Here is a 25,649-nt window from a genome sequence, read left to right on the forward strand (position 1 = left end):
GGAGGAACAAGGTCAGTCGGTCGCCTGCACAGCTCGGTGACTATAACTAATGATGTATTCTCAAGAATCTCTGGAAGAGTGGATCTTGCTGGGTGCAGTGGCTCTTGCCTGTAATCCTAGCACTTTGTGAGGCCGAGGTGGGCGGATCACTTGAGCTCAGGAGCTCGAGACCAGCCTGGGCAACACATCAAGACCCCATCTCTTAAAAACAATTTTTTTCAAAGAGTAGATCTTAAGTGTTCTCACCACAAATAAACGGTAATTATGTGAGGTAATGCATATGTTAATGAATTCAATGGACCCATTCCACAATGGGTACATATTTCAAAACTTCATGTTGTACATGCTAAATAATACCATTTTCATGTGTTAATTTTTAAAAAATAAAATAAAGTCAGTGTTTTCTTGAGTCTCTTTCAGTTTATCTCCATATCAGGAAGCTTTAACTAGACTTTAAGACCTAGCTTGGGAGTTTGTGAGCTTTTCCCCAATTCCTTTGATTGGGAAACTTGTTCTTCCCCCTTGGAAGGTACCTATGGTGGTCACTACACCACTCCCAGCAGATTCTAGATACGGGTCATCTGTGATTCCCTGCAGTCCTGGCAAGAGACCCAGCTCTTTTCTAAATGGCTGTGGCATTAACAAAGGACCCATCCACTCTTATGAAGAGCCATGGCCCAGATGAGTCCACACCATGCAACCTGGCTGGACAGGCTCCTTGGAGACCTGAAGGTATCGACCCCTGTCTACAAATAATGTAAAGGACAGAAGTTTGACTACAGTTACAGGGTGAACAATGTCCCTCAAAAAGATATGTGCACGTCCTATCCCCCAATGCCTTGAATATCACTTTATTTGGAAATAGGGTCTTTGCAGATGTAACTAAATTAAGGTTCTCGAGATGGCATCATCCTGGAGTAGGGTGGGCCCTAAATCCAGTGACAGGTGTCCTCGTAAGAGACAGGAGAGGAGACACACAGAGGAGAAGGCCATGTGAAAATGGAGGTAGAGACTGCAGCGATGTGGCCACAAGCCCAGGGATGCCTGGAGCCCCCACGAACTGGGAGAGGCAGGAAGGATCCCCCTCCCAGAGCCTCTAGCAGGAAGTAGACACAATTATCACACATTGGGCAGTGGCCGCCAAAATATATGCCCATGTCCTGACTCCCAGTACCTGGGAATGGAACCCTACATGCAAACAGGGTCTTTGTAAATGTAATTAAGGGAAGGTTCTTGAGAAGAGAGAATCCTGCATTAGGGCGACCCTAAACCCAATGCCAGGCATCCTTCTGAGAGACAGAAGAGGAGACACAGACACAGAGACGGCCACGTGAAGAAAGACAGAGACTGGAGTGATGCGGCCATAAGCCCAGGGATGCCTGGAGCCCCCAGGGGCTGGGAGAGGCAGGAAGGATCCTCCCCTGGAGCCTCTGGAGGCCTGGATCTCAGACTCCTCGTCTCCAGGATGGGGAGAGCAGAAATTCCTGTTGTTTAAGCCCCTAGTTTGTGGTCGGTTCTTATGGCAGCCACTGGAGACTCCTAAACTGCACAGAGGACCCCAAGAGAGCCAAGTGGTTCAAGCCTCACACTCTGGTGTACTGTGTCTCTCCAGACTGTCATTTACAGGGTCAAGACAGATCTGGAAGTTCCTCCACGTATAAGTCCCTCCGAGGTTGTCCAGAGCTAGAAATGGCCAACAAAAAGTCACGAATTCTATCAAATTCAGGGATGCCAAAACACGCATATAAGGTATGATACTACTTACGGAACAGTCTGTTTGTCAATTATGTACTTGCCTCCACACAAAAAGTTTGTGGAAATCATACCTGATGCACAACTTTTAAAATCATCACCTGCGCAAGTAAAACACATACTCCCATGGCAGAACCAGTCACAAAAGCCAAAAGGTGGAAACAGCCCAGATGTCCATCCATAGATGAACGGATAAACAAAACAAGGTCTGCCCACACAATCGAATACTATGCGGTCAGGAAAAGGAAGGAAGCTCTGACACAGGCTACAGCCTGGATGAACCTTGAAGACATCATGCTCAGAGAAAGAAGCCAGAGGCAAAAGCTCACATTTTGTACAGTTCCATTTTTAGCAGGGCCATTTTTAGCAGAGCCCAGAATACTGAACCCTACAGAGAAAGTCAGTAGATTAGTGGCTGCTTAGGGTAGGGGTCCCCAACCCCTGGGCCACAAACTGGTAGTGGTCCATGGCCTGTGAGGAACCAAAATGGGCCACACAGCAGGAGGTGAGCAGCAGGCAGGTGAGCGAAGCTTCACCTGTACTGACAGCTGCTCCCCATGGCTGGCATTAGCACCTGAGCTCCGCCTCCTGTCAGATCAGTGGTGGCATTAGATTCTCACAGGAGCACACACCCTATTGTGAACTGCGCAAGTAAGGGATTTAGGTTGTGTGGTCTGTAGAAAAATTGTCTTCCACAAAACTGGGCCCCAGTGCCAAAAAGGTTGGGGACCGCTGGCTTAGGGCAAGAGAGGATGAAAGAATAGCACAGTGATAACTGAAGGGTGCAGGGTTTCTTTTTTTGAGCTGATGGAGATGTTCTAAGATTAACCACGGGAGTGGCTGGACATAATCGTGTGTATACTAAAAGCCACTGAGTTGCATATGTTAGATGGGTAAATGGCATGGCGTGGGAATTCACTCTCCGTAAAGCTGTTTAAAAAATAAATAAGTAAACAAAATAATGAGTAATAACTTATAAATTGTTATTGCTCTATTAACCTTGCTTGAGGGGAGGGGAGATACGGTGTAGACCCAGTTTGACGTTGTGGGCCCAGAAACCCAGATTTGATAGATCTTTCCTGGCAGTTCCAAGTAAAATTTAAAAAAATAAATAAAACAGCAGATTTGAAATTTGGGCAGTGATTTAATACGACTGCTAAGCCTTGGTTTATACCTATACATGCCAATGTGGGTGTCAGACAGCAGACACACACATCGGGTACCACTGAATACCTATGGGATCAAATACTGACCTTCATGTTTCCCAATCGCCTTGTTCTGTCAACCACGAGCAGTTTCTTAATGAGGTCTCTATGTTGGGGGAGGAGACAAAAAAAAAGAAAAAGTACACAGATTATATATCAACATCAGCACACGCAGCATGGCAACAGAGATAAGATCTACCTGATATGAGGACCGCAGTTCAATTTCCACTTTGGCAAAACACTTTCTAGTGCTTATTTCCTACCATCACTGGCTCTTAAATAACCTATGCAAGGCTGGGTTGCCCCATGCAAGGCTGAAGCTAAGGGAAGGGGGCTGATTACATCTTTGTAAAGACAATACACCTTTGAGTAGAAAAGGGTGAAATTTATATGTGCCTGCAGGGAGGATCCAGACACTTAATGTAAACATGCCTGTCAGGCTGTCCCTGCAAAATAGAAGACATCTGCTTTCACCAACATCAACAGTCACACGCTGCCCTGGGGGTCTGCTTATGGATGGGATTCCTGTTTTAAAAGGCTGGCTTTCCCATAAGCACACACATTAGGATGAGTCTCCTAAGTCTGCTTCTTCACTTGTAATCTTCCTTTTAAATAACAGACCATGTCAGAAGTACAGCAGGTGGGGAGGCTGGGCACACTGGCTCACACCTGTAATCCCAGCACTTTGGGGAGGCCGAGGCGGGTGGATCACTTGACGTGAGGAGTTTGAGACCAGCCTGGCCAACATGGTGAAACCCCATCTCTACCAAAAAAAAAAAAAAAAAGAAAGAAAAAAAAATTCGCTGGGCATGCTGGCACACAACTGTGGTCCCAGCTACTTGGGAGGCTGAGGCACAAGAACCGCTTGAACCCAGGAGGGGAAGGTTGCAGTGAGCTGAGACTGAGCCACTGCACTCCAGTCTGGGTGACAGAGGTAGACTCAGTCTCAAAAAATAAAAACAAAAACAAACAACAACGACAACAAAAAACAGCAAGCTGGTTCAATTAGGATGGGTAGTTGGAGATGACGTTGAAGACTTCCAGATTAGGTGAGTTCTAAAAGATGCGTATTTATGGAAGTAGAAATGATCATATGCGTCTGTGTGTACACATATAATACACAGAGTACATTATGTATAATAATATACATAATATGATATAATAATATAATATATCGAAGTCCCCCAAAACAATCCAATACCCATGACCCCGGTGTAAGCGTCTAGGCTTTCCCGGCATAAACTATGCCCCAAGGTAAGTAGCACGAACTTGGACTGGGCCACTCCCAGGTTCTGTGACGGGACTGCAGAGTCTCCCACAAGCCAGGTGATGTCCTAAGGTCAGACTCCACCATCTAGACTGTGAATGTCGCCAGTCCTGTCTGATCGGAAATTTTACAGTTTCCTGCCACCATGCTTTCTGAATTAGCATGGGATGCTTGTCAGACTTCACTGCTTCTCTGCCTCAAAGTAAAACTCAGAGACCATCTGTCCGCCCACCTAAGGCTAGGATTTTGTATCCATCCTGTAAGGCTGAAAAGCTTTGAGCAGGGTGGGGAATATAAAAATCACCTAAAAGTTAGAAACCTTTCCACTACTTAGTGAGTTTCTCCTTCATTATTTTGACATGCTCCCCCCTGCCAAAAAAAAATCAAGGTTATCAAACACTATACCCCCAAAATATTCCCAAATAAATGTGGGGCTCTTCCCCCATGTGATTTACACCACTGCCTGCCCCCTTACCACACACACTTAAAGCTCACTGGAGTGCAATTATAAGACAGGTTTATTTATGCTTTTATATTTTAAATAAACCTCTGTTTTCTTATAATCCCAGTCCAATCAGCTTTAAGTGTGTACGCTAATGGGGCAGGCAGTGGTGTAAATTATAGGGGGGAAAAAAAGCCCTATGTTTATTTCATAATGTTTTGGTGATCACTTGATAAATTTCAGTTTGTGTGTGTGTGTGTGTGTGTGTGTGTGTGTGTGTTTGGCATGTAAGAAAATGAAGATTTATTTAAAATACAGGGCAAGTGGCTTGTAATCCCAGCTATGCAGGGGGCTGAAGTGGGAAGACCACTTGAGACCAAGAGTTCGAGACCAGCATGGGCAACACAGTAAGACCCCCGTTTCTACAAAAAATCAAAACATTGGCCAGGCATGGTGGTGCATGCCTGTAGCACCAGTTACTCGGGAAGCTGAGGTGGGAGCATCATTTGAGCCCAGGACGTCGAGGCTGCAGTGAGCTATGATTGTGCCACTGCACTCCAGCCTGGGTGACAAAGCAAGACACCCGTCTCTTTAAAAGAAAAATAAAATACCAAAGCAAACTCTTATAAAGCAGTCTAGAAACTAAAGAGTATGGATGAGAAGGTTGCCCCCGAAGACGCAAAGCCCTATAAAGGATCAACAGAAGTGTCCACAGCTGTAGATGGGTCCCTTGACCCCGGGATAAGCGACACATCTGCCGGCACTCTTTTGATGCACTGTAGCCAAAATTCTACATTTTATTTATGATCCTGGCACCAGCTGGCTCCTCTCAGATGCAAGTACTTCCAGGTGTTGTAAAAAACACCGGCAGATAACACCTCTACTGAATTGGCAACAAGTCCCAAAGCTTTGTTTTGGTGTTTTGTTTTAAATGATATTTATTTCTGTAAGGAATGTCAATCCTGATGTGCCATTTGCCCAGGCGACATGTTTACCTGGTCAAATGATAAAAGTTGCAGGAACCAACATATGACTTTAAAAAGCTGAGAATCAAAATTCTAGCATCATGGACAACCAGGGACAGTGATTTGGATAAGAAAAATGCATCATTAAGGCCAGGTGCAGTGGCTCACGCCTGTAATCCCAACACTTGGGGAGGACAAGGCAGGAGGATCAGTTGAGCCCAGGAGTTCAAAAGCAGCCTAGGCAATGCAGCAAGATCCCCATACCCAATTCTACCAAAAAAAGGAAAGATATGAGTCGTTGAGGTCTTGCTTCTCAGCCAATTTGATAAGACTTAACAAATAATGGGAAGAAGTGAACTATCAGTTCACTTCTATCTATCACTGTTCCTGCTCTTGGTGGACCCGCACTGGGTATGTCAAGAGACAGGGGCGTCGTGGGGAACACTGGAAGGGGCTGGGAGCTGCATAAAGAGAGGCACGTTAGATCAGACAGTACCAAGATGGCCACTGCTGGTTCCCTACTCTCAAAGAAGATAAACCAGGAGACAAAGAAGGACAAGTGGCAAGAGACCAGACTTTGATTACGCTTCTGGTTTGTTCTATTTCTGCAATTCCTTTTTTTGTTGTTGTTTCCACAGAACATTGGAAACCCCCCCCATATATATATATATATATATATAAAAAAAATTATATTTTTTAATTTTAATTTTTTTTTTCTTTTTTTTGACACAAGGTTTCACTCTTTCATCCAGTCTGGAGTGCAGTGGTGCAATCATAGGTCACTGCAGCCTCGACTTCCTGGGCTCAAGCAGTCCTCCCATCTCAGCCTCCCTAGTAGCTGGGACTACAGGCACTTGCTACCATGCCCAGCTAATTTTTTAATTTTTTGTAGACATGGGTTCTTGCTGCATTGTCCAGGCTGGCCTCAAACTATTGGATTGGCCCCAAGCAATCCTCCCACCTCAGGCTCCTGAAGTGCTGGGATTACAGGCATGAGCAACTCACCTGGCCAAACTCGATCATAAAAGTGCTTTGCCATCCACTCGATATAATGTCACTCAACTCAGATGGGATTTGGGGCCTGAGAGAGAGGTTCTATATAATCCTTTCCATTTCCTTCCAGAGCAGTCAGCTTCTGAGGTGCTGTTTCCCCTGACACCTCCCTGTCTTACCATTCACTGGACAGGCTGTCCCTTCTAGGCGACTCATTGTTAAGCGGAGCCTCGTTTTCTTGCTAAAGTCTTTTAAAGCCTGCCTCTTAGTGTGTCAAACACAACACACGCTCAACCCAATAAAACACGACCTTATCTTCTGTTCAGACTAAGAACCTCTGGTTAGGATGGGGTACATTCGCCACCAAGAAACAGTGGCCCCATAAGGGGCATATTCAAAACAACCTGGTCCATCGCCCTGAAATAAGTCTTCTCTGAACTGAACTTCTACCGGCTCATAAGAAAATAGACAATGGAAAAGAAAAGTTTAATTCTCAACTAGATGCATTTAGCTCTAGTTTGTGCCCGGGGGGCTGGTGCACCCACCAACTCATCTGAAAAATACAGTGAAACAAACAGAAATCAGTGCTTATTACAGTAAAAATGGCTACCAGGTGACCAGATTGGGTAAGGTAGCCAGAAAACCAAAAGCATTCTTTTTTTTTTTTTTTTTTGAGACAGAATCTTGCTCTGTTGCTCAGGCTGGAATGTAGTGGCACGATCTCAGCTCACTGCAACCTCCACCTCCTGGGTTCAAGCGATTCTGCTGTCTCAGCCTCCCAAGTAGCTGAGATTACAGGCGCCCACCACCACACCCGGCTAATTTTTTGTATTTTCAGTAGAGACGAGGTTTCACCATGTTACCAGGATGGTCTCGATCTCCTGACCTCATGTTCTGCCCACCTCGACCTCCCAAAGTGCTGGGATTACAGGCATGAGCCACCACACCCAGCTGCATTCTTATATTTAAGAAAATAATATATTTTTTCCCTACTGCCACGACCTCTATAAAATGTGCATCCAAAGTTGCCAATATCCAGCAACTGTAAATATTCTTGAAGCAACATGCTCAGAACTGAAAATGTTGACATTAAAAAGGACTTAGAGGTTGAGCATAATTTTAGCAGGAGAGAAAGGATAAAACTCTGCTAAACCCATCAACAGTCCTGCTAGCCACAGAACCAGGAGGATCCTTCTTGTCAAATTCCAAAACTGCTCTCTTATAAAATACGATGACAAACTCGTTCATTGGCTCATTTTAAATATAACAGATCACCAAAAGAACAAAACACGGCCAAGACTCATTAAAATGTGAAGCTATCATTAAAGTAGAATATTTAAAATCTTTTTCTTTTCGTGTGGAAAAGACAACTGTCCAAAATAGTTTATGGGCAGCACATTTAATAACGCAACATGGGATCCTGCTGAGTGCGTGTTTTCACGGTGACTTTAGACACTTTAAAAATAAACGCACCTCATGACGAGGCAAACGGTTTACTTACTTTACATGGAAATCCAAATGTCTGGGGAAGTCTATTTTGCCTGCAAGAATTTTCTGATAAATGCCAAACGGGTTGTCATCAAAAAACGGAGGAAACCTGTTAGAAAAACAAACATGCATTTTTAGTGGGGAGTAAGCGTGGAAAAAAAACTCTGCTTTGTAACGATAGCTATTTCTGCTTAACACAGGCAGAAGATAATTTATTTCACATGCACTCTTCCCCGCACATTGAAGTTGTCACGATCTAAAAGCACGTGACAGTCAGATGGTTCTAAGAGGCAAGGCATCGTGTGCCACAGCCTGATGCAGGGGAAGCTCCCTTGGAGAGAATATAAAGACCATTTGAGAGGCGTCTGCTGAGCAGAAGGCAACTCCTTTGGGCATCTTATTCAGAGGGGTCACCAGCCCATTCCTTAACTGTGCACTAAACACTGGACAGAAATGCTCTCTCATGTTTGCCAGGGTGAACCCACCACCATGACCAAGCATGGAACTCAAATGTCTCAAGAGCGAAAAGATAAGCAGTCCAATTACAAAACGGACAGGTGGTCTTCACAGGCATTTCTCAAAAGAAGACGTGGAAAAGGCCAACAGGTGTATGAAAAAAATGCTCAACGTCACTAATCATCAGGGAAATGCAAATCAAAACCTCAATGAGGTGTCAATCATCTCAACCCAGTTAAGATGGCTATTATCAAAAAGACACTGCAATCCCAGCACTTTGGGAGGCCGAGGCGGATGGATCACCTGAGGTCAGGAGTTTGAGACCAGCCTGGCCGACATGGTGAAACCCCGTCTCTACTAAAAATACAAAAATTAGCCAGGCGTGGTGGCACGTGTCTGTAATCCCAGCTACTTGGGAGGCTGAGGCAGGAGAATCACTTGAACCCGGAAGGTGGAGGTTGCAGTGAGCTGAGATCATGCCATTGCACTCCAGCCTGGGAAACAAGAGTGAAACTCCGTCGCAAAAAAAATTAAAAAAAAAAAAAAAAAGACACACACAAAAATAACAAATGCTGGTGAGGATGTGGAGAAAAGGGAACTCCTCTTTTTTTTTTTTTTGAGACAGGATCTCACTCTGTCTCCCAGGCCAGAGTGCAGCGGTGCAATCTCAGCTCACTGCAACCTCTGCCTCCCAGGCTCAAGTGATCAACCTGCCTCAGCCTTCCAAGTAGCTGGGATCACAGGTACCTGCCACCATGCCAGCTAATTTTTGTATTTTTTTTGTAGAGCGGGGGTTTCACCATGTTGCCTAGGCTGGTCTTGAAGTCCTGGGCTCAAGTGATCCACCCAGCTTGGTCTCTCAAAGTGCTAGGACCAGCGTGAGCCACTGTGCTGGCCAAAAAGGGAACTCTTCTGCAACGTTGGTGGGAATGTAAACTAGTAGAGCCACCATAGAGAAGAGTATGGAGGTTCCTCAAAAAACTAGAAATAGAACTCCCATATGACCCAGCCATCACATTACTAGGTATCTGTTCAAAGGAAAGGAAGTCATGATACTGGAGAGATATCGGCACGCCCATGTTTACCGCAGCACTATTCACAACAGCCAAGATAGGGAATCAGCGTAGGTGTCCATCAACAGATGAGCAGATAGGTAAAGAAAAGGTGGTATCTACACACAGTAGAATACTATTCAGCCATGAAAAGGAATACAGTCCTCTGATTGTATTTCATCCAGCAACATGGATGAAACTGGAGAACATTATGTTAGGTGAAATAAGCCAGGAAAAGAACATTAAACAGCACTTGTGCTTACTCACACATGAAAGCTAAAAAAAAATCTGATCTCCTGAAAGGATAAAGAAGAACAGAGGATACTAGAGGCTGGGAAGGGAAGAAGTGAGAGACAGGGAGAGGTTTGTTCAAGGATACAAAATTACAAGCAGATAGGAGGAATATGTTCCAGTGTTCTATAGTCTTGTAGGGTGACTATAATTAGCAATAACATGTCGTATAGTTTCAAATATATAGAGGATATTGAATGTTCCTAACACAAAGAAATGGTAAATAATTGAAATGGATATGCTAATTACCCTGATCTGATTACTCCACTCTTTGTATCAAAGCATCACTGTCTACCCCATGAATATGTACAATTATTATGTGTCAATTTAAAAAATAAAATAAGCCTGGGAAATATGGCAAAACTCAGTCTTTAAAAAAAAAAAAAATTAGCTGAGTGTGGTGGTGCATATGTGTGGTCCCAGCTACTTGGGAGGCTGAGGGAGGAGGATGGCTTGAGCACAGGAGGTCGAGGCTGCAGTGAGCTGTGATCACACCACCACACTCCAGCCTGGGTGACAGAGTGAGTCCTTGTCTCAAAATAAAATAAACTATAAAACAGGCCGTTTGCTGTGGCTCATGCCTGCAATCCCAACACTTTGAGAGGCTGAGGCAGGCAGGTCACTTTAGGTCAGGAGTTCCAGACCACCCTGGCCAACATGGTGAAACCCGTCTCTACTAAAAATACAAAAATTAGCTGGGCATGGTCGCCAGTGCTTGTAATCTCAGCTTCTCAGGAGGCTGGGGCAGGAGAATTGCTTGAACCTAAGAGGCAGAGGTTGCAGTGAGCTGAGATCGCGCCACTGCACTCCAGACTGGGTGACAGAGCGAGATGGAGTACACAAATGAAATGAAATATAAAGTTGACAGTGGTGAATACGCCACTATGGCCAAGAACAGGACACCTTTCTCGAGGCTTCCTTCACTCTACAGCACAAGCAATACCTGATTATGTCCAGCCCGGTACTGGGCCTGCACGGCACTATAAGGCACCCTCAATAAACTGCAAGTGAATGTCAGTGAACTACTCTTTTTTTTTGAGACAGGGTCTTGCTCTGTTGCCCCCCAGGCTGGAGTACTGCAGCGTGATCCTGGCTCAGTGCATTCAGCCTTCACCTCCAGGGCTCAAGCTATGCTCCTACTTCAGCCTCCTGAGCAGGTGGCAGGTGGGGCTACAGGTGTGCACCACCACGCCAGGCTTTTTTTTTTTTTTTTTTAATTTTTGGTAGAGACGAGGTCTCACTATGTTGCCCAGGCTGGTCTCAAACTCTTGGGCTCAAGTGATCCTCCCACTTCAGCCTTCCAAAGTAATGGGACTACAGATGTGAGCCACCACACCCATCACTGAATTTCTTTACATTCCTCATTCATGGAACATTATGTGGCACATAACAGGTGCTCAATAAATGTGTATAGGCCAAATGAAAGAGCCTGAGTTAAACTTTATCATATTTTTCTTTTGTTTTGAGACAGGGTTTGACTCTGCCACCCAGGCTGGAGTGCAGTGGCGCAATCATAGCTCACTGTAGCCTTGACCTCCCCCAGGAGGCCATCCTCCCACCTCAGGCTCCCATGTAGCAGGGACCACAGGTGTGTGCCACCATGCCTGGCTAAGTTTTTGACCTTCTATAGGGATGCGGTCTCACTATGTGACTACTTTTAAGGTGCAGGAGCAGAGTCTGTACTTGTAACTGAGACTGGGTGGTCTGCAAAGCTGACCAAAGCTCTTTGCCCCAAGAAAACCATTTCTTGACCCCTGGAGACCAGGAAAAAGACAGAAATACATGCAAATACAACCTTGAAAATAGTGGTGCATGTGTAAAAACCAGATTGTCATGCTATGCTTTGTTGACTGTAGTAAAAAGATTACAGTCCTGCTGCAGAAACCAATAGACTTTACTAATATCTAGAAATGTTTAAAATATGTGAAATAAACTAAAAAATATATATACTTAAAACTGCAAAGACCAAGATAAATCCAAGAACATCTAGAAGTCAACTGTATTAGTCCATTTTCAGTCTGCTATAAAGAACTACCTGAGACTGGGTAATTTATAAAGAAAAGAGATTTAGGCCAGGCGCGGTGGCTCATGCCTGTAATCCCAGCACTTTGGGAGGCCGAGGCAGGCTGATCACAAGGTCAGGAGATCGAGACCATCCTGGCCAACACAGTGAAACCCCGTCTCTACTAAAAATACAGAAAATTAGCCAGGCGTGGTGGCGGGAGCCTGTAGTCCCAGCTACTCAGGAGGCCAAGGCAGGAGAACGGCGTGAACCCGGAAGGCGGAGCTTGCAGTGAGCCAAGCGCGTGCCACTGCACTCCAGCCTGGGCCACAGAGCGAGACTCTGTCTCAAAAAAAGAAAAGAAAAGAAAAGAAAAGCGACTGAATTGACTCACAGTTCCGCATGGCTGGGGAGGCCTCAGGAAACTTACAATCATGGCGGAAGGCGAGGGGGAAGCAAGGCACATTTACATGGTGGCAGATGAGTGAGAGCGAGCAAAGGGGGAAGTACTGCACTTTAAAACCATCAGATCTCCTGAAAACTCTATCACGACACAGTACTAGGGCAATGTTGCTAAACCGTCAGAAACCACTCCCATGATCCAACCACCTCTCACCAGGTCCCGCCTCCAACGCTGGGGATTACATTTCAACATGAGATTTGGGTGGGGACACAAAGCCAAACCATTTCATCAACCAGTAAGTGTATACTAGACACTTACACGTCCGAGGCACGAGTTGTACTTCTGAGATTTTCTCATATTGACCAGGACAGAGACTCATATTGGCTTCAAGTCATGTTTTCCATTTAGCTTCTTTTGACTTAAGATATTCTAATTCAGGTATGCTAGCAACGGAAATACCTTATAAAATGGAGCTTTCAAATGACACCCTCGTTGATTATCAGAAATGTCCATGAGCAAAAATAATTCTCCTGTAGATTCCAAATCACTTCCCGACCTTAACGAAATTCAGTGGAGTGGATGGAATGAGAGGTCCCCAAAAAGATACATCCATGATCTTGCCCCAAAAACCTGTGAATGGGACCTTACTGGGAAACAGGGTTTTCGCAGATAGAATTAAGGAGCTTCAGATGAGATTATCCTGGAATAGGGTAGGCCCAAATCCAATGACAGGTATCCTCATAAGAGACTGAAGAGGAGGCACACACACAGAGGAGAAGGCCACATGGGGACAGAGGCAGAGAGAACAGTGATGCGGCCACGGGCCCAGGGACGCCTGGAGCCCCTAGAAGCTGGGAGAGGCAGGGAGGATCCTCCCCTAGAGCCTCCAGAGGGAACTGGATACACCTGTAGTGGATTAAACTGTGGCCCTCAGAAAGATCTGTCCACGTCCTAATGCCCACACCTGGAATGAGACCTTATTCGGCAATAGGGTCTTTGCAGATGTGATTAATTGAAGGATCTTGAGATGAGATCGTCCTGGATTAGGGTGGCCCTAAATCCAATGACAGGTGTCTCTCCTTCTAAGAGACTGAAGAGGAGACAGAGACACAGAGGAGAAGGCCACATGAAGGTGGAGGCAGAGACTGGAGTGATGCGGCCACAAGCCCAGGGATGCCTGGAGCCCCCAGGAGCTGGGAGAGGCAGAAAGGATCCTTCCCTGGAGCACAGTCCTGAGACACTTTGATCTCAAACTTCCGGTCTCCAGGACTAAGAGAGGATAAAATTCTCTTGTTTAAACCTTCCAGTCTGCGGTAGTTTCTAACAGCAGCGTCGGGACATTCATACGTAGAACTACGCCCATGAACTGCCCAATACACTGCAATGAAGAAAAATTCAAAGAAATACAAAGTACAAAAACGGAAATCAATGGGAGAGGTGACAGAGAAGTGGGGTGGGTTACATGAGGAAATGAAAGTTACCAGAGAAAGGTAAATGATTAGGTGTGTGCGACGTGGCCTTAACACAGCATTTCTTCCTTCTTACATAACATTTCAGTTGCTCGTTTTGCACTTTAGCACGACGGTGAGTTTTCCAATAGGGTATCTCTTTGGGCCGCTGGTCCTGGAGTTACGAGCCACCACGACGTACTGAAAAACCACCCAGGCCAGGCTGGGAAGCAGAGCTCTGAGTACAGACACTCATCCGATCTGCGCCAACCCTGCCGCCTCAGACGTTAACAATCTCCTGAGCCTGGCCGCCCTCACCCACCCGCAGCGTTCTCTGTAACAGTAGCTGGGGGAGTTGTATTCCTGTTTCTCTCTGGGTTTGGGTGGCGACCCTGTCTGAATACATTCAGCTGTGTGACTTGATCGGGGAAATGCACAAATAACAGGAATGGAGCATTAAACTCCAGGAGGAAATGTGTCATACATACCTAAAAACATTTATGGAGAATATGAAACGAAGTGCTCTTGGACAGTAGACATTACATAAGATCATGGGAAAGGTATTAATAAGCGGAAAAAAATAAATAATAAGTGAGCACTAACTGACGACCTTGCCTGAAAGAAAAAGCAGAGGCAGTGTGTGTGTGTGTGTGTGTGTGTGTGTGTGTGTGTGTGTGTGTGTGTGTCTGAGAAACAGCACTCCCCCGGACGCCTGGGCAGTGCCCTCTGAAACCCTCAAATTTCTGTCTCTAAACATACAGACTGCTTCCAATTCTTACCAAGCGGAGACTAAATTGTCATTATACGGCATTTGGCATTATTAAGCAAGTTAAACTCATCTGTGGTGACAGCTATACTTACAAGGACAATCTGCTAATCAGCATGAATGCAAGCTCGAGATTTTCACCTGAAAAATTCATGCCCAGGCTAGGCACTGTGGCTCATGCCTGTCATCCCAGCATTTGGGGAGGCCAACGTGGGAGGAATGCTTGAACCCAGGAGTTCAAGACCAGCCTGGACAACACAGTGAGACCTCGTTTCTACAAAAAATTTTAAAAGTAGCTGGACGTGCTGGTGTGTGCCTGTGTTCCCAGCTACAGCCTCTGTAGTCCTGGGAGGCTGAGGCAGGAGGATCACTTGAGCCCAGGAGGGCGAGGCTTCAGTAAGCTATGACTGCACCACTGCATTCCAATCTGGATACAGAACAAGACCTGTCTCAAAAGAAAAAAAAAAACCGCTCATGCAGTGGCACACGGCTGTCATCCCAGCACTTTGGGAGGCCGAGGCAGGTGGATCCCTTGAGCCTAGGAATGTGAAATCAGCCTGGGTAACATAGCAAGACCCTATCTCTACAAAAAGTTTTTTAAAAATTAGCCAGGTACAGTGACGTGTGCCTGTCATCCCAGCTACTCAGGAGGCGGAGGTGGGGGGTTTACTTGAGCCCAGGAGGTCCAGGCTGCAGTGAGCTGTGACTGCACCACTGCACTCCTGACTGGGAAACAGAGCAAAACTGTCTGCAAAAAAAAAAAAAAGAAAAATGAAAAAAATTCACGCCAATTGTGCCACTAGCTCTATCATTTGCCAGTAAAATTTGAATGTAACCATTCCACCTATCTACATCTTCCAGTAAAGTGGATGGTCCAGGCAGAGATACCCTGGGCGCTGTGAGCTGATGTTCTCCCTCCTACTCAGCTGGAAAAACACCCTCCTAAACTATCAGCTGACACACTACCTGCCCCAGTTCTGAAGACCAGCGCTGGCCTTGGAAGACAGGTGCTTTGGAAATGCATTCAAGAAAAGGAAGGCAGAGGTTTTTAGAGAAAAGAAGAAAGCCGTCACTAGAATTTCACTAGAATTTCATCCCACCTTGACTTCTTCCTCAAAAATCCTTGTCCCGATACCTTCAGATTAAAAACTAAAATTTAGGCCAGGCGTGGTGGCTGACGCCTGTAATCCCAGCACTTTGTGAGGCCGAGGCAGGTGAATCACTCGAGGTCAGGAGTTTGAGAGCAGGCTGGCCAACATGGTGAAACCCCATCTCTACTAAAAATACAAAAATTAGCCAGGCACAGTGGCGTGCACCTGTAACCCCAGCTACTCGGCAGGCTGAGGCAGGAGAATTACTTGAACCCAGGAGGCAGAGGTTGCAGTGAGCCAAGATCACGCCACTACACTCCAGCCTGGGTGACAGAGCGAGGGTCCCTCTAAAGAAAAAAATAAAATAGTTAATAAGTAAATATAAAATCTGTGCTCCTCAGGCAAACCGGGGTGGCTGAGGTGGGAGATGAGAAAGGGGAACTCGAAGGCCAGATAAAGCGGAAGGAGCAAGCACTGGGGCATGTGAGGGCTGGGGCAGAGTGGAGGGTGAAAGTATAGCCCCGGGCACATTGGCTTTGGCATCGCAGCAGTGGCTCTCAAAGTGGAGTCCCAGGGTGGCTTCCTGACCTCAGTTTAGGGACGGGTGAGGTCGTTTTTCTGACTCTAGTTCAGAATAGTGATGAATTTTCTTCCTATGCCTCAACTAAACAACGTGTTACGCAGCCCAGCAGACAGGCTGCAGACGAAGGGAGGAGAGGCCAGCAGCCCTTGTGAACGCTGGACACTAAAGAGATTTGCAAAACCCAGAAAATACGGCCAACCTCCTCACGAATGTTTTCTCTGTTTTTAGAGACAGGGTCTCTCTGTCGCCCAGGCTGGAGTGCAGTGGCGACACCACAGCTCACTGCAGCCTTGACCTCCCAGCCTCAGTGATCCTCCCGCCTCAGCCTCCCAAAGTACTGGGACCACGGGCATGCACCATCATGCCCGACTAACCGGTTTATTTCATTTTATTTTTTGTAGAGATGGGGTCTCACTATGTTGCCCAGGCTGGCCTCCAACTCCTGGACTCAAGTGATCCTCCCACCTCAGCCTCCTGAAGTGTTAGGATTACAGGCGTGAGCCACCATGCCCAGCCTGAATGGTTTTAATTCTAGAAAGTGTGCTTACACATTTTTTTCATTTAAAAATGCCACTTATGTTCACCTCTGATTACTATTTAACTTCTCATATACATTATTTATGTATTCTGTTTATTTATATTTCAGTCTCCACTTTAATTTCAAATGTAGTCAGCATGGACAGCTGTAACACACAGAAACCAAAGTTCTGTGGGTTGTTAATAACTTTGAGCTATGTGTTAAAGGGTTCCCGAAGCCAACATGTTTGAGAACCACTGCACAATGCCTAATGCTCCCCGTGGAAGAGGCTCCATTGCAGACAGATTCCACCTTCTCTAGCATCTTCTGCACCCTGTCTGCTATGCTGTATTGTCTTAGTTGACACCTATGAAGAAAATTCATCACTATTCAGATCTGTCGTTGGAAAAATGATCTCACTCATCTGCTAAAACCCACTTCAGGAACCCCATAGTCCCCTGGGATGCCACTTTGAGAATCACTGCTGTCATAACTAAGACAAGATGGCCTGGGGACTTTCTCTTACCCTGCACTCTGCTGTATGTCTTGTGTGTCCCTGTGTTTTGTTCTTGATGCTTTAGCTGATTTTTTTTTTTTCTTTTTCTGAGACACTGTCTTGCTCTGTTACCCAAGCTGATGTGCACTGGTGCAATCTCAGCTCACTGCAGCCTCGACTTCCTGGACTGAAGCAATCCTCCCACCTCAGCCTCCTGAGTACCTGGGACTACAGGGACATACAACCGCACCCAGCTAGTTTTATTTTTATTTTTTGTAAAAATGGGGTCCCACTATGTTGCCCAGGCTGGTCTTGAACTCTTGGGCTTAAGCAATTCTTCTGTCTCAGCCTCCCAAAGTGCTGGGATGACAGGCATGAGCCACCACGTCCAGCCTTTACCTGACTCTTGAGTTAAACTCTCTGACAGAATAAAAACACAGAAATGGATGAGGAAAGAGAATAGGATGGGAGAAATCGGAGCTGAGCTTGGGTCCTTGGAAAGTGCATGAGTGATTTTGTTCCAGAATGTGCCACACAATTTTCATCTGACCTAAACATGTCTCATTCCATGAAAATAAAATCTGCATCATGATATGACCTCCTTCCTAATCACATGGCAGATTTTACCAAATAGATGGTTTTCCCTGTGCTTAGTGGAAGATTGAGATAATCAGTTAAAGCAGTAAAAGAGACAAGGCACAGCCTCCCTTGATCCTGCTAAGAGTGGGAATCCAGCAAATGGAGCTGCAACAGGAAAGGTGCAGACATGGGCTCCGAAGGGAGCAGGAGGACTCTGACTGCAGGCCGGCTCCACTTGTATGTGCAGCAAGGCCCTCCCTCCAGCCACCAGAAGTTTCTGGGTTCAAGGAGGTGAGGAGAGCAGCTTGGGAGCATTGCTCTCAGAGGCAGTCAACACATACAAAATTTAGATGGTTTCAGAGCTGCTAATCAGTATAAAGAAAACAGATGGGCTGGTCGGACAGGGCATGGCCCAGGAGAACAGGGGAGGCCCCAGAGGGCTGTGGGAGCAGGTGACAAGTGAGCCTGCAGCATGTGCAGTGGAAGAGAAAGGGCCAGCCCTGGCTGGGTGTGGTGGCTCATGCCTGTAATCCCAGCACTTTGGGAGGCCGAGGCAGGTGGATCACTTGAGGTGAGGAGTTTGAGGCCAGCCTGGCCAATATGGTGAAACCCCCTCTCTACTAAAAATACAAAAATTAGCTGGGCGTGGTGGCGCACACCTGTAATCCCAGCTACTCAGGAGGCTGAGGAAGGAGAATTGCTTGAACCTGGGAAGCAGAGGTTGCAGTGAGCCAAGATTTGCGCCACTGCAGTCCAGCCTGGGTGACAGAGCAAGGCAGAACAGAAAGGAAAGGAAGAAGGAAAGGAAGGAAAGGAAAGGAAAAAGGGGAAATGGGAAAAGTGAAAGGGGAAAGGAAAAGGAATGGAAGAAGGGAAGGGAGGAAGGAGAGAGAGGGAGAGAGGGAGGGAGAGAGGAAGGAAGGAGAGAGGGAGGGAGGAAGGGAGAGAGGAAGGAAGGAGAGAGGGAGGGAGGGAGAGAGGAAGGAAGGAGAGAGGGAGGGAGGGAGGAAAAGAAAAGAAGAAAAGAAAAAAAGGAAAAGGAAAAGGAAAGAAGGAGGAAGGAAGGAAGCCAGCCTTTGGGCAGGAGGACAGGTCAGGCTTCCTGGCATGTTTAAAAAGCAGTGGGAAGACAAGGAGGGGCCAAGCTGTTGTCTAAGGGGGGTGGACAACCCACAGACAGACCATCTCAGAACCTCATATGATAACGAGCCTCCAATTCTGCTCCAGTCGTCCAGGAAGCAACAAGCGGGCTCCCAGGGAATAGGGACACAGCTGATGGGTACGTGGACAGGACGCCTGCAGCTGCTTCCAGGAAAATGTACGGCAGGCAGGAGGGGATGCAGGAGACTGAGAAGGCTTGGGGTGGTCCAGGCGAGCTCGGGCCGACCGGAGCTGGGGAAGAGCACAGGAATGCCTGGGAGAGTTGGGGTCGGTGAAGCTGGTAACTCGCAAAACACCCACCCATGTGAAGAGACACAGGGCTGCTGAGAAATTGAAAAAACAATATTCACCCAGAAATAGACTCTAATTAGAAAAAAGGAAAATAAAAATAGGCTTACTGTGAATCAATAGCTCCCTGCCTCATGAAATGCACAGGTCAGCAGACTGGGCTTTGATTGGGAGACGGTTATTCATTTAATTTAATTATTCATTTTCTTTCTTTTTTTTTTTTTTTTCTTTTTGAGATGGAGTCTCACCTCTGTTGCCCAGGCTGGAGTGCAGTGGTGCGAGCTCGGCTCACTGCAACCTCCCCGCCTCCTAGGTTCAAGCGATTCTCGTGCCTCAGACTCCCGAGTAGCTAGGATCACAGGCACCATGCCTGGCTTTTTTTTGTATGTGTAGTAGAGACGGGGTTTTACCATTTTGGCCAGGCTGGTCTCGAACTCCTGACCTCAGGTGACCCACCCACCTCGGCCTCCCAAAGTGTTGGGATTACAGGTGTGAGCCATGGTGCCTGGCCTAATTATTCATTTTCAATTAGCCTAATGATTTATTACATTATAATTAGGTTATTTTCTATTCTATTATATTCTAATATATTTAAATATTCCAATGTTATAGCCTATTAACAATTCTGATAACTTTATATAATTCTAATAGTAATTCTAAGAGTGTAATATTCTATTCTTTTTAAATTTATTTTTATGTATTTTTAACTTCAGCATACCCTGAGACTAATATTCTGTTTTACTTATAGTCTAATAATTCTATGTTGTATTCTAACAATATTATGTTCTAATAGTATATTGTATTCTAATAATAGTCTACTCTATCCTATAATCAATAAAATTTGGGGCACATGAACCTCACTCTATTTAAAACCATTAGACTACAGGATACAACGATCCTCAGGCAATGCTGCCCTCGTGTGGTCAGTGTTATCACCGAAGGAAAATGTGGTGCTTTTCCTTGAGTGGATGCTGATCAATATGCCTGTTATTTTTAACCTTTTGGGTTTGCCTAGGACATAATGGGCTAGGGTGCATACTAAGAAGTTTGGTTCTATATGATTTATAGGCATGTCTCAGCAAAGAGTAATGGAAAATTCAAAAGACCAACAGGCCGGTAGGTAGGTAGATTATTGACAGCTAGATAGACAGAAAGGTAGAGATAGATGGATAGGTAGGTAGGTAGATGATGATAGATAGATAGATAGATAAGCAGATAGATGAATAGGTAGATAGATGATTGATAGATGGATAGGTAGGTAGGTAAACAGTTACATAGAAAGACAGATGATAAATAGATGGATAGGCAGATAAATAGGAAGTAGATGGATAGATTGGTACATGAATGACAGATAGATAGGTAAATACATAGATAACAGGTAGGTAGACAGATAAAAAGATCGTAGAGATAAAGAGATAGACAGAGATGGATACATAAATATATAAATGACAACTTAAATGACAGATAAGGATAAATGGATAAACAGATACACACACACGTACATAATAGGTAGACCATAGAGATAGACAGAGATAGGTGCGTGGGTGGGTGGATGGATGGATGGAAGGGTGGGTGGATGGATGGATGGATGAAGGGGTGGGTGAATGGATGGATGGATGGATGAAGGGGTGCGTGGATGGATGGATGAAGGGGTGGGTGGATGGATGAAGCGGTGGGTGGGCAGGTGGGTGGATGGATGAAGGGGTGAGTGGGTGGATGGATGGAGGGATGGATGGATGGATGAAGGGGTAGGTGGGTGGATGGATGGATGGATGAAGGGGTGGGGGGGTGAAGGGGTGGGGGGGTGGGGGTGAAGGGGTGGGGGTGGGTGGATGAAGGGGTGGGGGGGTGGATGGATGGATGAAGGGGTGGGGGGGTGGGTGGATGGATGAAGGGGTGTGGGGGTGGGTGGGTGGATGGATGGATGGATGAAGGGGTGGGGGGGTGAAGGGGTGGGGGGTGGGTGGATGAAGGGGTGGGGGGGTGGATGGATGGATGAAGGGGTGGGGGGGTGGATGGATGGATGAAGGGGTGGGGGGGTGGGTGGATGGATGAAGGGGTGCGGGGGTGGGTGGGTGGATGGATGGATGAAGGTGTGGGGGGGTGGATGAAGGTGTCGGGGGGTGGATGAAGGGGTGGGGGGTCGGGGGGTGGATGGATGAAGGGGTGGGTGGATGGATGAAGGGGTGGGGTGGTAGATGCATGAAGTGGTGGGGGGTGGATGAAGGGTTACGGGGGTGGGGGAGTGGGTGCATGGATGGATGAAGGGGTGGGTGGATGGATAGATGACAGGGTGGGTGGGTGGATGGATGAAGGGGTTAGGGGGTAGGTGGGTGGATGGATGGAAAAGTATATAAACATAGATAAATAGACAGATGGGTAGATGGATGGATGATAAACAATATACATGGGTAGCTAGACAATGAAATATAGGTTTTTACGGGTTCCACTCTCCTCCTGTGGCATCTCAGGCTCCGGTTTTGTGGTGGAATTCTTTGGTAGTGCTTGTTCAACATCGTTCTGATCCCTAAGCTAGTGGAATTAACGGATTCACTTTCTTCATAAAAGACGGCAGAGATAAGCACATGGGACGATGACCCCTGTCTGCTCCCCAAACAAAATCAGTGACTGCCTGGATTTCCTAAGGTGGATGTTAGAATGTCACATGCTCCACACCCCCAGGAACAAGTGCTGGGTGCTCCCCACCAGCAGATCTGGTTTAGACACGCCTTCCCGGCAGGAGAATGCCTCTCTTCCTTCCCTCCTTTGTCTCCAACTGAAAGGGAAGGTTTCCCAGTAAAACTCTGGTCTTTACCCCCTGCAGGGAATCAGAGAGATGTGAGAGAGGATCTGGCTTTTGCGACAATGGAGGGCACTCAGAGGATACGCTGGTGTCTGTCTTTGAGACTCAGGGGCAAGCAGAAGAAGAAGGAAACAGGAAGAGAGAGAACCTAGGAGGCAGAGTGTCGGCTGTGGCAAAGCGCGGCAGAGGATCCCCCCGCCGGTGCTCTGGGCCCTCGCTGGCTGGGCTTCCTCTCGTCTTCATCCCAGAGAGAAGAGCTTTCGTGCAGAGCCGCACGGCGCAACAGCTCCTCTGCACACGTAGCTCACTCCTTCCTACAGGTTCCTATCTGGAGAAGTGCCACGCTACTGAGTCATCTTAGCACTAACGACGGAATGAGGATGACGCCCACGTCCTGGGTTTCCAAGCGTTGCATGCTTCCTTTGCGTTTCTGGTCAAGTCACAGTGGAGCCGTCTCAGGCATATGCTAGACTTGAACACTCAATCATGCTGACATCCCAACAAATGACCGACCTGTCTGTTATGTGGTCGCAGGGGGGATGGCACCTCTCCTGACTTCCAAATCTCACCCAACACAGGTATCACAGGGGTCGGAACGAGAGTAACTCCATCTTGAACAGGGGCCGGGTAAAATGAGGCTGAGACCTACCGGGCTGCACTCCCAGACGGTTAAGGCATCCTAAGCCACAGGATGAGACAGGAGGCCGGCACAAGATACAGGTCTCAAAGACCCTGCTGATAAAACAGGCTGCAGGAAAGCTGGCCAAATGCCACCAAAACCAAGATGGCGACAACACTGACCTCTGATCTTCCTCACGGCTCATTATACATTAATTATAATGCATTAGGTACCAAAAGACACTGCCAGCAGCACCATGACAGTTTACAAAGGCCATGACAAGGTCAGGATGTTACCCTGTATGCTCTAAAAAGGGGAGGAACCCTCAGCTCCAGGAATTGCCCACCACTTTCCCGGAAAACTCACGAAAAATCCACCCCTTGTTTAGCATGTAGTCAAGAAATAACCATCAAAATAGCCAAACAGCAGCCCTCGGGGCTACTCTGCCTAAGGAGTAACCATACTTCTATTCTTTTACTTTCTTAATAAACTTGCTTTCAGTTTATGGACTTTCCCCGAATGCTTTCTTGCGAGAGATCCAAGAACCCTGTGCTGGGGTCTGGGTCGGGACCCCTTTCCTGTACCACGGGTACACGGTTTTAGCAAAGAACACATTCTCGCCTTCCTTGCCAGCTGTTCATCCAGAAACCACTCAACTGTATTTGGCTGATTTACCTTGACCCAACCCGTGCCCTCCTGAGCTCTGCAGGTTACTTCAGAAAGGGTCTCTGCAGAAGATTCATTTTTTAATTTAATTTTTAAATTCTTTTTAAGACTAATCAAGCACAGAAGTGATCAGGGGGGAAAAGAGTAGAGCAAGGAGTTCAACCTGTAGCTAACTGTGAAAATCAGCTGAGATAACGCCACCTTCAGAGCAGCCCAGAATGTTAATCGCATATTTAAGGAAGATATGGATATTTCAATATAAAAATCTCAATGGGCATGCATGGGTAGTTCCTTCACAAGTTTGGGTTTTTTGCCTCTTATTCAAACAAGCTCAATTGCTAATTCACATTGCCAACCTCAGCAGGGCAGCAGATGTGTGCGCAGCCACACTGTGTGTTTGCGACACTCACGTACTGTTTTCAAGGTTACAGAAATGCCGAGTGGACGAATAAGTGGGGGAAGGGGGTGCTGGCCTGTAAGATGAGGATTCTCTACGGAGACTCTACTTACCCTGAGAGCATCTCGAATATCAGGATGCCGAGGGCCCACCAGTCCACGGCCCTTCCGTGGCCCTTGCTCTGAATGACTTCGGGGGCCAGGTACTCAGGTGTTCCGCAGAGGGTCCAAGTCCTATATGGGCGACAGGGACAGTTGTCACCTTAGAAGCTCTGAGTGTTACAATAACTTTACCCTCCTGTGCACACATTTTACTGTGTAAAGACAGTAACGTTGTTTTCGCTGATTTATTTCCATAGAAACATTTCTTAACTGGCTTGGAAACTAAGAATTGGTTTTATCATCCTTGCTACTGTTGCTGGTACTGTTACCACTGTTACTCAGAAGCAAAAAAAACCTCATTTTTTTTTAGTTATTTATACCTGTCTTAGTGTAAATCATAAAGAATAGAATTAATTAAAGGAAAAAGAACGAGATCATGTCCTCTGCAACAGCATGGATGGAGGTGGAGAGGCCATTCTCCTAAGTGGACTCACATGTTCTCACTCGTACGTGAGAGCTAAACGCTGGGTACACACAGACACAGAGAGGGGAAAAAGCAGACACCAGGCCACTGGAAGGTGAAGGACAGGAGGAGGATGAGGATGGAAAATCTACCTGTCAGATATGATGCTTATTACCTGGGTGACAAAATAATCGGTACACCAAGTGGCATAGAGTTTACCCATGTAACAAACCTGCACGTGTACCCCTGAACCTAAAAGTTTTTTAAATAAATAAATAAATAAAATTAAGTAAAAAGAAAATACTTTATCCAAAAAAAAAAGTGGCAGTGAAAAGAATAATTCAAGAACTCACTTAGGCCGGGAATGGTGGTTCACACCTATAATCCCAGCACTTTGAGAAGCCAAGGTGGGCAGATTACTTGAGGTCAGGAGTTCAAGACCAGCCTGGCCAACATGGCGAAACCCCATCTCTACTAAAATACAAAATTAGCCAGGCGTGCTGATGCGTGCCTATAGTCCCAGCTACTCGGGAGGCTGAGGCAGGAGAAATGTTTGAACCCAGGAGGCGGAGGTTGCAGTGAGCCGAGAATGCACCACTGCACTCTACACTCCAACCTGGGTGACAGAGAAAGACTCTCTCTCCAAAAAAAAAAAAAAAAAAAAAAAAAAAAAGGGTGCAAGAGCTGGGTTTGTGCTTGTAACTGAGACTGGATGGTTTGCAAAGCTTATGTGGCTTATGTATGTTCTCTTTGGCTCTTTACACCCCCACCCCCCAAAAAAACATTTCTTGCCCCCTGGAAACCAGTGTAAAGACAGAAATACACTTCCTCCCCTGCATGCCATTTTCCTTTAAAAGTGCCTGCTTTGTGCTCCAAAAGCAAAGGGATGGCCTCAAGCAGGAAGCCTGTACTTCTTCCCCTAAGAAAGCTCTGGAATAAAAAATCACTTTCTTTACACTAGACCTCGCTCTAATTGCACTCTGCAAACGGCGAGCGGCTGAACCTGCATTTTGGTTACAGAAGAATCTGCTAAATAAAGTCAGGGCAAGATAACAAGGACTGCAGCAGAAGCTAGAAGACTCATGGGCTGGAAAGGAGCTGAGTATCAGTAACCCTAGAGAGGGGGCCTTGTCTGGGCCATACTCCATTGGCGCTCTACTGCTGGGTAGAAGGTCGCTTCGGGCTTTCAGCAATTCAGACCTGTAGCACACCTGCAGGCCACATCCACCCTTCCTGCCAAGTGCTGCCCTGGTGTGTGGAGCCTGTCTGTAGACAGGCAGAAAAAAGCAACACCCTCGGAGGGAAAAAATATATAGATGCTTTGCAAAAGACCCTTCCCTCCCACCAGTCAGATC

The 25,649-nt window shown here is 46.5% G+C and overlaps 1 protein-coding gene across 2 annotated transcripts in view; it reads right to left on the reverse strand.

Moving 5' to 3' along the window:
• Positions 1 to 25,649, reverse strand: part of PRKX (protein kinase cAMP-dependent X-linked catalytic subunit) — a 110,304-nt gene that overhangs the window by 13,753 nt on the left and 70,902 nt on the right. For both annotated transcript variants that reach the window (XM_055267609.2, XM_055267610.2), the window contains exons 4-6: positions 23,844 to 23,963; positions 8,126 to 8,221; positions 3,006 to 3,063 (exon numbers count right to left, since the gene is read on the reverse strand). In XM_055267609.2, the coding sequence (XP_055123584.1) occupies positions 3,006 to 3,063; positions 8,126 to 8,221; positions 23,844 to 23,963 (274 nt within the window). The remainder of the gene's footprint in view (positions 1 to 3,005; positions 3,064 to 8,125; positions 8,222 to 23,843; positions 23,964 to 25,649) is intronic.

This window comes from Symphalangus syndactylus, chromosome X (assembly GCF_028878055.3).
Source record: "Symphalangus syndactylus isolate Jambi chromosome X, NHGRI_mSymSyn1-v2.1_pri, whole genome shotgun sequence".
In the NCBI taxonomy this organism is placed as follows: Eukaryota; Metazoa; Chordata; class Mammalia; order Primates; family Hylobatidae; genus Symphalangus; species Symphalangus syndactylus.